The sequence below is a fragment of the Lissotriton vulgaris genome, chromosome 8 (assembly GCF_964263255.1).
Source record: "Lissotriton vulgaris chromosome 8, aLisVul1.2, whole genome shotgun sequence".
NCBI lineage: Eukaryota > Metazoa > Chordata > Amphibia > Caudata > Salamandridae > Lissotriton > Lissotriton vulgaris.
In genome coordinates, this window is record NC_141696.1 from 531,640,820 (window position 1) to 531,656,970 (window position 16,151).

Consider the following 16,151-nt stretch of genomic DNA (forward strand, 5'->3'; position numbering starts at 1 on the left):
AAAAAAAAAAGAAAAGTCTACATTGGGCCTCGTATTCTGTTTTGTTCTGCAAATGAGTTTTAGAGGGTTACATTTTAGAATCTACAATATTTGTAGCTTTCCAGAAAAACTCTTGCAATAATAATCAGAGTTTGCAGTGAGTTTTGCACTTTTCTGCAAATTTGTTTCTCTATGGGTCAATTCTGTCCTGTAGAGACGTCAGTTCCTAAACAAACCTCTTTAAATATGGTGTGTTCATCCTTTCCGTGGAAACGCAGCTAGTCCTGCCTGTTGCAGAAATTGCTTTAGGAGATCTTTGAACCTAAGTAGCTTTATTGAAAATGTCTTCATGAATATCTACTACCTTGCACTTTTGTAGGAGTTCACAAGTGTTTCCTCCACCAATGCTGACTTTTTCATATAGAGAAGTCGGTCAGGTGGATGTACTTTTGTGTTTGAAATTGTGGAATTTCTTTTCTCGAAACTCCACAAATCCTAATTCTTAATTTTCAAGCATGAATTTAACGTTTAGGATTAAAATAACTCTGAGCTCGGTCTCCATAGAGTTTCAAACATTGGTTGCATTGCACACCATAAATGTCTTCTCTCGATTTGCTAAAGAAGAATCTTATTTCTTTGGATGCGAACTGTGTTAAGTATGTTGTGAAGTGTTAAGTGGCAGGGCACAACGTGGATTTCCTCTTCCTTTATGTTCCTTCCCCCTATCCATTTTTATTAGATCAAAGGGATCATTTTCACACGTGCTTCCTTGCATATTTGAAAGCATTTTTATAGTTCCTATCTGCCTGATGCATTTCTAACTTGTGAAGGATAAGCTTAGTTTAAATAATTTGTTAGGGGTGCACAACCTGAAGGTAAGGTGCTGCAGTAGCGCTGGTGGGTTCCAAGAAGGGAGTTCCCAGTTGATTAACCTCAGTTTATTTATTGTGATAACGAATGTAATATTACATTTAAAAAGGCTTTTAGTAGCAGTTTCGTTCAGAGGACTGTTTTATATTGTTGAGTTATTTATACCTGGTTTTCATAGTAAAATATGTTAACCCTACCCTTTGCTTTCTCTCAGGTACTTCTAATTGGAAAGTCCATCAACTTCTTGCATCAGGTTTGTCATGATCAGACCCATGCTGCTAAGATGATAGCTTTTACCAAATCTTCGGAAGAGTCTCTAAAGGATGGTAGGAGAAATGCGAATGTTAAACATTTTCACAAGAATTTATCGAATTAGGTTACCGTTTAAAGTAATGCATTACTAGCCTGCTACACTCTTTTCTTCATGAAACAGAGATGAATAACACAATATTGACATACATTTAGATATTGCACATGTACTTTTGTGGGAATAAATGATAAACTGAGCCTTCCTTATGCTGTACTTTCTTCGAGCATTAGAACTTGCATAGATTCATATGCTTTAATCAATCCCTGTCGTTGAAGTGGGGTCCTGCAGTAACTGTACCATAGCAGTGCAAGGCCTGACAGGTTGAAAAGGCCCAGACCGTGCACACTTTAACACGCCCATCTCATTCTAAAATAACTGAACTTGAACCAGTGAGGTGAGAGTGCTCTGCCTCATTTTTAAAGGTCTTCACACCTCCGATATCTGCCACACGTCGTGGGAAAGGCACAAGTTAATGTTTAAATCTCAGGCTGTAGGTGTATGTGAGAAATTGGGATGTTGGTTACCTGAGAAGTGAGCCCTGGTCAAGCAAAAGCCACAATCTGTCAAAGTGAACTACCACAAGTCACTGAATTAACCTATGCTTCACCTTGGAATAAAAAGCAGACAAGCTTAACTTAGAGGCAATATGTAAATCATGTATGCAGCACACAAACGACAAAGTGAAACCCCAACACAAGAAAAATCCCACACCAATTTACAAATTACATTTTAATATATATTATTTGACACCAAAACAATACAAATTCAAGCAGTAGAGCTGAAGTAATGATTTTTGATAGTTTTTAGCAAAAACTAGGACCTAAAAGATAAAAGCACCAACTGCGGACATTTAGTCACGCGAGACCAGATCAAAGTAAAAAAAATATTGCTGACCGTGATGCAGTGCAAGAAGTATACAAGAAGTGGATTGGGCCTGGTCAGCGCTTACCTTCAGACTTAAAAGAAATTTTGAGAATGTTCTCAGAATGTAAAGTTCAGCTAAACAAGGCTGCAGATGGTGTCCGTAGAGGGAGCGTTGCCACTGGATGAAGCGCAGTGAAGATTTCTACTTTTGGACGTAGTTTCTTTTTTGGAAGTTGCAAATCTCCTGTGGTATGAGGTAGGAATCTGAAGACCGTTTCAGGGACTTGGATACCCCTTTGGCGAAGGACCGCTAAACTGGATTTGCTGCTGTAGACTAGAACGTAGCAGGAGCTGCTGTGAAGTGAGGCCTATCTGTGATTGATCTTGGGCAGAAAGACTAGCAGGTTGGTCCCGGTCTCCTCCTGGTTTTCAGAGTAGTTTTTAGGCCAAAAAATTAAGTCCTCTGTTTTGGATTTTGTCTATCTAGGAACCATTAACACCACAACCAAGGGTCACCACTTGGGGAGATTCAAGGCTCACGAGGCTGGGTCCAGGGGCAGGTTCAAGATGGTGCAAGCCTTTTGCGTCCCTGTGGCTCTGAACAGGAGGCCAGCAAACTAGCCCATGGAGTCACTCTGACAGTCCTGGGTTCAGGTGAAGATGCAGAGCTCAAACAGCAGGTCTGGTCGCTAAGAGTTCAAGGAAGGCTCCAGGCAGCAAAACAGTCCTTCCAGTACAGCAAATCATTCTTGTGGAATACACAGCAGGTAAAAGCAGCAGGCAGTCCTTTGAGTCCTTACTGCAAGTCTAGAAGTAAACCTAAAAAGTGTGTCTAAGGGTCACATTTTTTTTATACTTGAAGCCCTTCCTCTGGAAGGTGTGAAAACCTTCTAGAAAGTCTTTGGAGGAGCAACGTGGCTTTGGTCTCTGAGTATTTCCATAGTACATCCTCAATAACTGTTTTAAAAGTCAATTTAAGGGATATTAGTTTTACCCCTCATAGGAGTTTGAGTTGATATTGGGTATTTTTTTGCCTCAGAGTTTGTTAGTGTAGTTAAAGATGTTTGTGAATTACAAAGCCCAAAGGATTTTTGCATTTTTTTTTGCAGAAGTTCGACAATCCAGCATGCTTGAGTGAATGATGCCAAAATTGAACTGAGTAGATAATGTCAGTCTTTCCAATTTTTAATTCAGGACCCTGTAAGATAACACATGTAGTGATGTCTCGCTGTCTCAGCATAGCAAAGTGTAAATGAATCTTAGTCCTGATCAATCCATATTTAGTAAACTAGAATGCCGAGCTATTTTGTATATGGCAGTAAGTGAACGTATGTCAATCCTATTGCCTCTACTTTGTCTATCACTAAACTGTAACAATTGTAAACACCTAATTGATTTCAAATACCTTGCTTAAGGAACACAATGCTGTACACACAAAATCTGGATCATTCTTTTTCATTAGGTAAAAAAATATAGCTAAAATAAGACCAATATGATTTAAAGTTCTGAAGTATATTTTTGCTGTGCGTTCATATTCCCAAAAGCTTTGGTCAAGCCTGCAACATTGCTTCATATTTTGTTACCGTCAATTTTAATAGATCCAGGAACCCTGCCTGTAAATAAACTAATTTGCAAAAAACACAGGTGATGGACAGAATGCAGAACAATGTCTTGCATTCACCCCAGTACAAAGATCTGGGCCTAAATCCATCGTTTTTTTGCACTCCACACCACCCTAGGTCAGACAATGGCTGTTAGACCTGGCACCTTGGCGTGAGTTTCCCTTCCACTTTTTGCTGGTGTGCCTCCGATGTTTTGCTGGTTTTCCGATACTCAGGGCACTGCGCCACGGCCGACCCGTGCCGCAGTGCAAGTGCTCCCTACTGAAAATTGTACATGTGATTGGTATCCATGATTGGTGCATTGGATTTACTGTTAGTCCCTAGTAAAGTGCACTAGGAGTGCCAGGGCTTGTGAATGCCAATACTGCTAGTGGGCCTGCAGCGCTGGTTGCGCCACCCACAGAAGCAGCCGTAAGATGTGTCTGGGGACTGCCACCGCAGAACCCGCGTGCAGTCTCGTACTGTCATGTCGGCTGGGCAAGTGCAACCACTTGCCAGCCCCTGAACCTTCCCTTGACTGCATATTAGTCACCCCTATGGTAGGCCTGCGGGCAGGGTGCATTGTAGGTGTAAGGTAGGACAAGCCCGGATGTGTATGGCATGTCCTAGTAGTGACTTACAACTAAATTCGTATTTCACTATTGAAGGCTACCTGCTCCTTTTAGGCCAGAATGGGCTGCTGGAATTATTACTCTATAATCCCAGCAGGCTCAGGGAGCATGGTAGAGAGTCATGTTTAGTATGCCTGAACTCAGAATAATAAAATATTTCTTTTAGTAAAGTTTATTTTAATATCCTGTGTTTGCAAATGCTACTTTTAGAAAGTTAGCATTTGCTTGCCTAACCATTTCAGCCCGCCTCTGCTGGTATGTGTATCTGACTGTCTGGGATGTGTGAGTGACAGGGCTGGGGGATGACAGGTGGTGAATGCGCAGATTACACCTTAGTGGGAGGTAGGAGTGGCTCTTGACTCTGGATCTTGCTGTGCTCTGCCACCACAATGCTGGCTCCACCCTCCTGGGGAGCGACTGATGACTCAGCCGACACCTGGCCCAGGAAGTGCGAAGCCCCATCAACAAGGTACTCTGGCTGCCCCTGTCCGCACAATGCTGGCTCCACCTCCTGTGGGGCGTCTGATGCGCCTGCCCCTCACACTGAAAGCAGAAGCCGGATTACACCCACCGGAGTACTCAAGGACTGAAAGTGGCTATGCAAAGGCCCCCCTGGCCTGCGAGAACAAAAGAAATGCAGTATAAAAGAAGGAGCCTTGCTCCTTGTAAATTAGATCCTGTTTGGGCTACAGAAGGAACTCTACCCGACGAGAAGGACCGGGAAGGACAAGGAAGAGTGCTGTCTCTTGCCTGTGTCTGGTGCCTTGCTGCAGAAGGAGAGGAAAAGGAAAGACTACAAGACGACTTTTACTTTGAGAAACTTTGTGCCAAACTCTGCTGAAAGATCTCCAAGGGCTTGCTGTTGAACTTGCCCCCTGACCAGCGCCCCAGGACCAGTGGGCGCTACATCCTGAAGAAAGCGACTGTGTGTGCTGCTTATCGCTGCAGTACTGACAGAGGGGTCTGGGAGCGCTGGGCAAGCTTGCCACGCTCCCCGTAACCAAGGCATCGACATCCCCCCGAACATCGTGACCGGGGCCCAAAGCAACAGCGAGAGCAACGTGAGGTCCAGCCGCCGCTGGCACGAACACCGTGACCGCATCTGCACCGGGAGCCCGAGAGCAAAGTGAAGGAGGACCCGTCCGGTCCAAGCTCCCGAATTGACTGCGCTTCGAGCCGTCAATCCACCTGCGAAGACGGACAGCTGCCCTGTGATAACCCCCTCTGGTCGGTAGCCTGCCCGACAGCTCAGCTGTGAGCGCACAGCTGCAACCGGTACTTTGGCTGGGTACGTCCTGCACTTGGGGACCGTACTGCCACTTGCCGCCACCACACCGCCGCCGCCTCCAGGGTCGGAGCGAACGACGAGGAAAGGAGCCTGCCGCCACAGAGCACCGCCGCCCCGGATGACCCGTGACCTGCCCGGCTGCGAGCCGCAGCGAACAGCGACCCCGGAAAAGCAACGCGACGTGGGACAGCTCCCCTGGAAGCCGCCCGCTCCACAAGAATTTGAAAGGTACTGTGTTGTATCCTCACGGTGCGAGCGGCCTGCAACTCCAGCTCGCACCGCGCTATCTGCTCCCAAACGCGAGCCGCCTCTGAAACCGAGGCTCGCACAGCTCCTGGCCCTCGAGGCCCACGCAGAGAGCGCATTGAGGCGCTACGAGACACTGAACCTTGTCGAACCTGGGCAGAAGGCCCAAAAGATTGCTTATTGCTAAAAGAGAACTGTGGCAACCTGAACTTAAGTACACTGGAACCGCTATTGAAAATTTGACAACTGTATTTGCAAGCCTGCTTGAAATTTATATAAAGATATATATTTTTGCAAATACAGTTTGGTGTCATTGTGTGGTGGGTTGGTTGTGATGGTGTGATATTGCAAATGTTTAACCCTATGTGCCCCAAAGATTAGCCTAAGACTGCTTAAGCCACACTACCTAGAGGGTAAGCAGAGGTTGTCTGGAAGGTAACCCTCAGCCCTGACGAGGAAGAGAGAGTTCCTGCTTGTCGCTAGTGCTACACGGCGCCAACTAGAGCCTCCCCCTTCCTACAATGGCTATATGCAAATCAGCCTTGACCCTGTGCCTCATGGGAACAGTCCAGCCTGAACAACCAAGCCATGTCTTCCCTAGACCGGAATCAAGCATCCAAGGACCGGGGTCTGGCTATCAGCCTTCTTCAGCCTGGATAGTTTGACTTCAGTGATGTGGAGAGCCTGGGACTCACGTCTGAGCCTACTCAGCCCACTCGGGTGAAATTTGCAAAAAAAATAAACTAAGTCCGATTACTACTTCAGTATCATGTGCCAGTTCTACTACAAGATCAGTGCACAAACGTTTTGTTTTTCACTTTGAAATTATGTTAAATTACTTGTGAAAGTTCCTTACTTAAAAAACCTCTCCATTACAGATTCTCCTATATGCTGAACACACTTGGCTTAATGTCTGTATTTTCTTTGAGTTCTATACTTTTGCTCACACTCTCCAACAGCCAGCATTGATTATTCGGCAAATCCTCTATTGACACCTCATCTACTGGAGACATTTATTTATCTCTCGCAGTCCTCCTGCGAGCCGTCTAGAATCATTAGGAAACTGCCTCCATGATTCACGGTGTGGATAGCTGGTCTTCACCTACCTGGGAACTAGTTACCACATGCTCTACCTCAACCTCCAGCTTTACACTGAAGAAGGGCATTGACACACTGAGGTATCCTCTCTCATGGAGACTCTAGGCTCTGTCTGGGGATATACCCTGAGAGGGCCCGTGGGTGGTGCTCCAAAATCAAGGGCTACGCCAAGGGATAACTGTATGGAGGCATCTTCAGGGACACTGAAGGGGATACAGCTCCATGTGTCAACCCCATTTAGCTTGCACACTTGAACATGACATGTTATCATCTGTCTCCCAACTACCATGCATTCTCCTTTACTTGAGCACCAGTCCCAGAATTCCAATTATACTTCATAAGGTGCCACACCTCTGCCTGGTACAAAAACGTTTTGCACCTGATATACGATAAACCGTGACATAAAAACAAAATGTAGTGCAGAAACTTCATTAGTTACACGTCTGTACCATTTCTTTTCAAATCTCGTCCACAAATTGTCAGGAAAATATGACTTTGTTTAATCTGAAGAAAGGTCTGTCTAGATACGCACACATCTTTTGGGTGCTCCACAGCGCCACCAAAAAGTGACACAATGAATCAAACGTAGGTTTCTTAACTTGTCCTACAAATTTTTCTTATCAGTCTGAAAAATACAATAACAATTTAATAATGTGTGCATCTGCAAATATGCTTTTAAGTGTTGTCGCGAATATTGGCTTTGGACCGGATTCACAAGAAGGGAAATAATGTATTGCAAATTTCTGTTAAGATTTGTAATGAACTTAGCCGCTCACAAAATCACAAGGACAAGATATCTGCAAACTTCATATTATTATATACTTTTTCTGGTATGCAACCGTTTCAACGCAACTTTTACAACGCATACGTTTTCAACGCACACCATTACAACGCAGGATCCTTTACAACGAATGCCTTTACAACGCAAGACATTACATAGCAGATGCTATTACAACGCATGCCATTACAACGTAAGTATCTTTTTTTTTTTTAAACAAAATTAATTAAATAAATTAATGTAAGTAATTTTATGGGGTACAGAAGTATTTTTAGGCTTCAGGGCTAGGTTTAGGTTATGGGGTACAGGGGTATTTTTAGGCTTCAGGGCTGGGTTTGGGTTATGGGGTACAGGGGTATTTTTAGGGTTCAGGGCTGGGTTTGGGTTATGGGGTACAGGGGTATTTTTTGGGTTTAGGGTTCAAGGCTGGGTTTGGGTTATGGGGTACAGGGGTATTTTTAGGGTTCAGGGCTGGGTTTGGGTTATGGGGTACAGGGGTATTTTTAGGGTTCAGGGCTGGGTTTGGGTTATTGGGTACAGGGGTATTTAGGGTTCAGGGCTGGGTTTGGGAATGGGGTACAAGGGTATTTTTAGGGTTCAGGGCTGGGTTTGGGTTATGGGGTACAGGGGTATTTTTAGGGTTCAGGGCTGGGTTTGGGTTATGGGGTACAGGGGTATTTTTAGGGTTCAGGGCTGGGTTTGGGTTATGGGTTACAGGGGTATTTTTAGGGTTCAGGTTCAGGTTTGGGTTATGGGTTACAGGGGTATTTTTAGGGTTCAGGGCTGGGTTTGGGTTTTACACTAACTGGATTTTGTATATTATTTTTAAACACCTACACTATTTAAAAAAATATATATAAATACACTAACAATTATATTAATAAAAAATTAATTTAATAAATAAAATTAAGTAAATATTTATTAGTTACATTTGTTAAAAAAATAATATACTTACCTAGACTTACGTTGTAATGGCATGCGTTGTAATAGCATCTGCTATGTAATGTCATGCGTTGTAAAGGCTTTCATTGTAAAGGATCCTGCGTTGAAAAAAATGCGTTGTAATGGTGTGCGTTGAAAAAGTATGCGTTGTAACGTCATACATCCACTTTTTCTTTATATGAATATCCTTTCAATGTAGAAACATCCCTTCACTAACTTCACCTTAAACTATGGTGTTGTGATTGTAAGGTTAATTTGCACATTAATACCTGCGTTTCTTAACCAAGAGGCTGTAATGTGCAAAACGAGTGCCAAAAGCCTCTGGGGATGTTTGTGACTCCCTCTTGCCCCTTACCCTGGGAATATATACATTCCTACACTTTTGATAAACATGTCACCGCTGTACTGCTGCTAACGTGACGGATATGTTGCAGAAGAAATTCTAGAGCTCCTGCTTCTGTTAAACAAGATTTGAGATGTTCAACTGCAGTCTTTTTTTTGGGGGGTAATAAAAGGGAATGGGGGTGTCACTCAGAAGTCGGCTTAGCTATTTATTTGCTTTCTTGCTAAAATGTTTCAATGAAAATTTTGTTTGCCTATTTAATATTGTTTCATCCCAACTCTGTTACATGTAATTGATGAATATTTTTTCTGCTCCACAAAATGGCCTCTTAATATGTATTTGTGTCTATTTTTCAGCGGCGGACTTGTTGACAGATTTTGAAAATGTTTTTCAAGGCAAAATTGATGCTGCCTATTTTGAGACCAGCAAATATCTTTTGGATGTACTTAACAAGAACTACAATTTGCTAGAGCACATGCAAGCCATGAGGCGGTATTTACTTTTGGGTCAAGGAGATTTCATACGGCACTTAATGGACTTGCTCAAGTAAGGAAACCTTAAATTGTACGTTATTTCTAACGAGTAGAGCTGGAACACACTGCTTTTTTTCTTTCTTTTTCAGCTAAACTGCTAAACCAGTTTTGAAATTAGGGCTGTGGGTAAGGCATGTTTATGATGTAAACAAAACCCAGATTTGATTTTTGTTTTGTCGTTTTCTAGAACATGGAACGGTTCTAGGTTTTTCTTTAATAAACAGTCATTGGTTTGTCAAATTTATAATTCAAGATTTGGTATTACTTTTTGAAATCGATTTCATTCTGGCTCAAACTAGTCTCCAATACATATTCTTATCACATATTTGAACACTTAGCAATGTTGAAGCGCTGCATTATAGTGCCATTTCTTTTTAGATTGGTTTCGAAAAATTGTGTTTTTCCAGATTCTCTATTTTATTATTTTTGTCCGCCATGAGACCAAAACACCAGGCACCAACTTGGCATTCAGCTTGCTGCTCTGTCAATAATGTACCTTTTTGAACCGCAAATATTTGCAGAATCATTCCCCTTTTGGTGGAGCATACCCTTCAGAGGGATAATCCTTCGTCTCTCGGAGGTACAGTGCCAGTCTCCTTTAACCATTCCTGTAGTTTTTGCAGGAAAAGTCTGACCAATGTCAGTGAGACACGAATCAAATGACTTTTCTATATCCGCTAGTAGTATCGTAGCAGTCTGTCAGCCAGAGCTAGTGCATTGTACTGTTTTCTAATGTGAAGCCTAATGGAACTTCAGGGCAGGAAGCCAGCCTTATAAAGATGGATCAATGAAGGTACCACCCTAAGTAATCGGTCTGTCAAGGCCTTGGCTTTGATTTTAACCTCGGTATTTAAGCGAGAAATAGGTCGGTAAGAGGAGCAATGGTCTGGGAGCTTCCTTGTCTTAAAAAGTACCACTTTATCTGCCTTTCGCAAGCCGGTAGGTGACCGCCTGATTCTGACTGCCTCCTTCAGGACTGTTTCCGGGGGGTCACTGAGTTTGGACATGATTAATTCCAAGAGTTCACCATGAAACTCGCTGGGACCTGGTATTTTTCCAGATCACAGGTGACAAAGGGCTGTTACCTCATCAGATGTAAGGTCCTCTTCCAATATCTCTTTCTCAGTCAATGATAGACTGCTGAGGCGTAAGTCCGATACAAAACGGATTATAGGTGACTGAGGCAGGGGGTTGTGATGGCCATAGAGGTCGGCATAGTTCTCATCTTTTATTTCTCACTACACTATTCCTGCTTAATAATGTTACTAAAAGTACTAGAACTTTGGTAGTGCAGTGGTCCAAGAATCTGTTCCTGGCAGACCTCTGAGTAAGTTTGCAAAGAGAGCCCCTAATCCAGCTCACTTGCGTTTCTTACTTCTTTGCCTTTGGTCAGGACCACAAAGCAGACTGGAAGCTACTATATACCAGGTAATCCCCCTAAAAACAGGTATTTACATTTTTGATTGATAGTTTTCCTTATAGTCTGTTTAACTCTTTAAAACTGATGGGTAAGGTGTCTTTTTGTGTGCCCGCTTGCATATCACTACATTTGGCACTTTAGTTCTTTTTTTTTTTTTTTGCAGGACTTATTGTATTGTTCCTATTGTTAAAGAGATTTAGATGACTACATTATGCTGAACTAGAAAACATCACACGGGCATCTTTTTAGTAGCAACATACATAGCATGTTTTTGACTGTAAGCTCTGTTTTCTCTCATGGGTTTCTACTTCAAATTTGCCCTGTCCCTTGTCTCGATGAGGACCCATCCGTTTGTATTTTTGAGGTCAAAACGTTGTTTAGTTTTGAATTCCATTTTGTCTAAGTGATGGCTCAAACACTGAAAAACGCTGAAATTGAAGCGTTCTAGTTATCAGCGCCTGCCATGTTGTCTTGGAAGCTGGGACCATGATACCAACCCTCGTACTGTGGTCCCCGGCTCCCATTTTAGGTTTCAGGGATTCAGAAGTCAAAATTCAGACTCACAAATCCTACACATTTTTTGCCTTTGTTTTTCAACTTAAACTAAGGGATCGTTTTGAGGGTTCCCCGAACCTGGCCTGACGATCTGAGTGTGCCAACCCTGACCCTTTATAGGACCATTATTTTTGGTTCGCTTGCAGAGAGCAAAAAATATTAAAAGGAGCTTAAAGCCCGCCAAATACTTAACTTTACTTACCAAAGGTTGATTCCAACATCGCTCTAAATTACATGCTTCTGCTTGGTCAACACGTCGTCTACACGTCTTCCTGCTCTGCTTTACCTGTTCACGCTGTGGCCTGGAGTTTGGCCCCATGTACAGCTTCCGATCACTGGTTATGCACTCTGAAGGTATGTGAGAAGTTGGCCTGATATATAATGTTCACTATTCTAGTGAGCACTTTGTATCAGTCCAAACAACCCTTATTGATGATTGGTTGTAAGTCAACCGTAGACCAGCTATCCTAGTAGCATGGATAAGAGCAGTCTTTAGGCTAAACTCTAGAGGGCGTGTTAAGCCAGCTGTTATACCATCACATATACCCCTTGAACACCAAGTGAAAGGACACCACACAAGTTGTTATGAAAATAAAAGGATATTTATTTAGAACACAACAACCCTGGACTCTTGATGAGGACAGGGTGCTAAGCACAATACAAAGCTCTTACGAAATTACTTCAAGTTGCACAATTTACACAAATGCCCGAGGGGCACGAAAAACCATATACTACAAAAGTGGAAAGCGAAATTACTAGCAGGTAAGTACTACTCTAATAGACTTTAGGATCGCTAGGACTGGACTACTGAACCTTCAGATTACTAGCAGGAGGCCTAGGGAGATCGGGTGCAGAGTGTGCACTCTCACGCGGGATGCGGGACAAAGTCTATGGATGCTAGATTTCGTAAAGTTAGTGTTATCGGCCGAATCCGACTAGGTAGAGCTGAAACGAAAAAGGATCTGGACCCTTGGATAGTGAGGCTATGCTGGAGCACCGAAATGCTGAGGTTACCTAGCCCAGGGGCTGCGGCTGCATAGGTCTGGAAAGACGTCGGGAATCCTTGTTGCAGTCTATGGAGCCTGAAAGAAGAAGTTGCTGGCAGGCGACCAGTGAAGAGATTCAGAGGGATCCAAGCCTGGATCGATGATGGAGGATACCTGTAAGCAGAGGGGACCAAGTCCTGAATCACTAGCCAGTGATCAGATGGGCACCAGGATGGCACCGGATGGAGTCACCTCGACCAGGTGAGTGGGCGACGCTGGGCTCTGCAGTCTCACGGACCAGGAGGCGTTGTCGGCGACCAGGATGGAGGTGCGAGCTGTCCCACGAAGGTATCTGCTGTCGACGTCGCTGGACCCAGGATTGGGGCAACAAGTCTTGGCAAATGCAAGCCCACGCGGTGGACTTAAAATGGCGTCTGGAGTGGACCAGGAGGGTCCGGGGTGCTCCTCTGTTGGAGGGGAGCAAGGGCCAGTCTGGAGCAACCAGACCAGCGGTGTTGTCGTCGTGGAGCGTCGTCAAGAGGGCCACAAGCCAGCAGGCAAGTAGCCGGACAACGCGGTGAGCAGCAAAGAGCAGAAGGGCCCGACGCAGATCTGGTGGATGCTGGGGGGCTGGACTTCGGTGCTGGAGCTGCTCAGGGTTAGGGCTTCTCGAACCCCAAAGCACTCACTCGAGGATCCCTCGGCGGTCGTGCTGGATAAGCGTCGTGCAGTTCTGAAGATGGCCGGTCCCTCGAGGTCTCGTCACACCCACGGATCTCAGCTGGGCTGATGATGTAGGTAGAGGTCAGAGGTGCCAGGGAAGCCGGGTCTCGTCGTGCTGGTCGGTCGGATTCCGGAGGAAGGACGTGCAGCAAACCGCAGTGTTCTTAGATGGTGCCTGCGGGTGCAGGGTGACTACTCCTTAGTCACAAGGGAGAAATCTTAGGAAGAAGTCTTGAGTTCCTTTCGTAGAAAGTAGTTTCAGGATTCAAAGAGGATCTAATTTGGAAGGGGGCCTGCTCCTATCTTTATACTAAAAAAGGGGGCTGGCACGCGACTAGGTCCTGCCCATGGGTGGGACCAGGAAGGGGGGTGGTTACACCCCTCTCCCGTGCCGGACTTTCCCCAGCTCAGGGGCTGGTGTGCCCCTGGAACTGGTTCTAGCCGGCAGATGCATAGTGAGCACCGGAGTGCCACTTGCAGTCACCTTCCTCTAAAGCCCTGCCTACCCAGGATACACAAAATCCTGTCTGGGATGGTGCTAGCACCGCCCCTGACAGGAAACCCTTTGTCCAGGCCTCCCTCGCTGGAAGGACTCCCAGCAGCAGGAGGTCCGACTTGTGTCTGTGGTGGCAGCATCCATTTTGTGATGCTGAGGCTTGAGTTAACTTTAACCGGGGTTCACAGTTACATACATGTTGTGTCCCTCTAGAAGGGTGGAAGGCTAACCCAGTCGCCAAAATTGGCGAGGGGTTAGTATTCCAATTCGTATGACACCTTACTCGACATGTTTTAATAAAGCGATACCAGAGTTGGCATATAACCGTGAGGATTATAATGCACTTAGGAGTATATGGTATGCGTTATCATGGAACAGCTATTAGGACTTGGTTCCGCAAGCTGCAAACGGGCTCAGCTCATGCCAGAGCACCATCTCACATGATTCCAAGCACTCTGCCTTCAGGATTGTCAAGGCCTGCCATAGGAGTGACTGATAGGAATCTATGTGTCCATTTTAGGGTTAGATATAGGTATACTATATCTAAAGCAAAGGGTGATTAAACCACCTTGCCCCAGCTGTCGTGCAGCCAGTTGTGTCAGATTTAGATGGCCAGCCAGGGGTGGCATAATACATGCTGCAGCACCTGGTAGGCCCTGGGTACACCTATGCCCTGAGTTACAGGGTCTGATAAGGTGGCCCAGTACCAATTGGTAAATGCACCTAAGGTACACGTGTCAATTTAGTGAGAGAACAGCAAGGCTGGGGGTCTGATTAGCAGGCCCACAGCCAGAGAAGTCGTAAACCAGTGAAGCAAAAAGCAAAAATCTGGGGTGATCATAGGATTGCAGACCCTACTCTCCTACAAGGTACTTTTCTTTTAAATTTGTTATCGAGCTCTCTATAAGAGTGCATCTGCTTGCCGTCTTCTCTCCTTGGTGTTCTAACCCACCATCCCCCACTTACCGCCATTGTTTTTAAGAAAACCCACCCCCTTAACTCACCACGTCCTACTCCCTGTTCTTTGTTGTTTAATCCACTCCCCCCACCTGCCCCTGCCTGCTTCAGCCACGTCCTGCACCCTCTCCTGTCGCCAAAGGTATTGGAGTGCTTTACATGAGCACCATTTACATTACACACACTTTCATATAGTTTTTTGGCCGTTTTTTCTATTACGCGCGACAGGATTACATGATTTGCCCAGGGTCACAGGATGTTGAGCCGACGCAGAGACTGGAACCCGCTTCCCCAGTCTCATGGAGGAGGCATAAATTAAAGGGGTGTGGAATTTATTAAAATATCTACTTGTCCATAGGGCAAGTTGCTTCATAAATCCATTGACTCGTGAACGGGAGAGAGATACAGACGTCTGCTGTCATGCTCCTCAAGTGATCGCGGCTGCGGCACTTCAAACCCGAATTCGTCACCGGACGGTGATAAATTCATTTACGAAGATACCACGCTTCAATATAGGAGAGAATAATCATCCCACGGAGGTCACGAGTAAAGACACCTCTGTCTCTTTCCTTAAGGTTGTCCCCCTTTTGTCCTGATGAAGACCCGAAACGGTTGCTCATAAACCGGCACCATACCGCTGGGTCGAAACGTCGACGCTAATCCACCAATTGGTCCTCACTGCATCTCAACAGAAAAATATGAATTACTATACTGTTTGAGGAAATTGAAGTTAAATGCTGGACCTTTGTTTCTAATTGCATTTACACGAAAATGTATCACTAGATTAGTCACCATTAGTCACAGATCAGGTTTATTCACTGCTGCACTTATTTATTGTCATTACATTTTCAATTTGTATGGACAACCGATCTTTTAATGTTGAAAAAAGAAAAAAAGCTTTGCAAAGTGATTGAATAATTACAACTTTGCTTACAGAAAAAACGTTTGGTGTGTGCATTGTTCTTTAAAGTATTTACATGTTTTTTTAAAAGAAAAAGTATATATGAAAAAATACTGAGCCAAGTAGCTATTGAGCAAAGAGATTGAGTTCAATCCGACAGAACCACTATTTGCATACTTCATAAATCTACTTGTCCTTTAACAAAATCCAGTTGTCCCTTTGGTGCCATGTGGTTCGGTGACACATTATGGCAACAATCTCATTATATAAGAGCTTATATAGCCTCTCTGATTATGCCAGTGCTCATACCATAGTGGTTCTTGAATGCTGGCAATCCCTTTATGTTGCCATGTTTCTGCAGATCTACATACTGGGACAGAAGGTAGTGGTAAGCAATGGTTCCAGGGTTGGAATGCCCTTTAAGTCCGTGCAAATCTTCTAACTTGCATGTTTTAAGGGTTTTCAACAACTCTTCTCTAATCTTTTCCAATACTGAGAAATGTTGGAAATTTACTCCTGACCATGGCAGACCTAAACCTTCTTCCAGAGTTGGGAAACAGGTGATTGATGGGAAAATGACCTTGCAAACACTCGGGTTTTCGCATGAGCAAATCTACACATGCATATTT

General features: G+C 44.4%; 1 protein-coding gene across 1 annotated transcript in view; it reads left to right on the forward strand.

Moving 5' to 3' along the window:
- The window catches only part of TUBGCP3 (tubulin gamma complex component 3), a 418,028-nt gene that overhangs the window by 286,712 nt on the left and 115,165 nt on the right, over positions 1-16,151 (forward strand). Inside the window, exons 13-14 of the mRNA XM_086934339.1 lie at positions 1,064-1,175; positions 9,308-9,497. Of these exons, the coding sequence (XP_086790465.1) occupies positions 1,064-1,175; positions 9,308-9,497 (302 nt within the window). The remainder of the gene's footprint in view (positions 1-1,063; positions 1,176-9,307; positions 9,498-16,151) is intronic.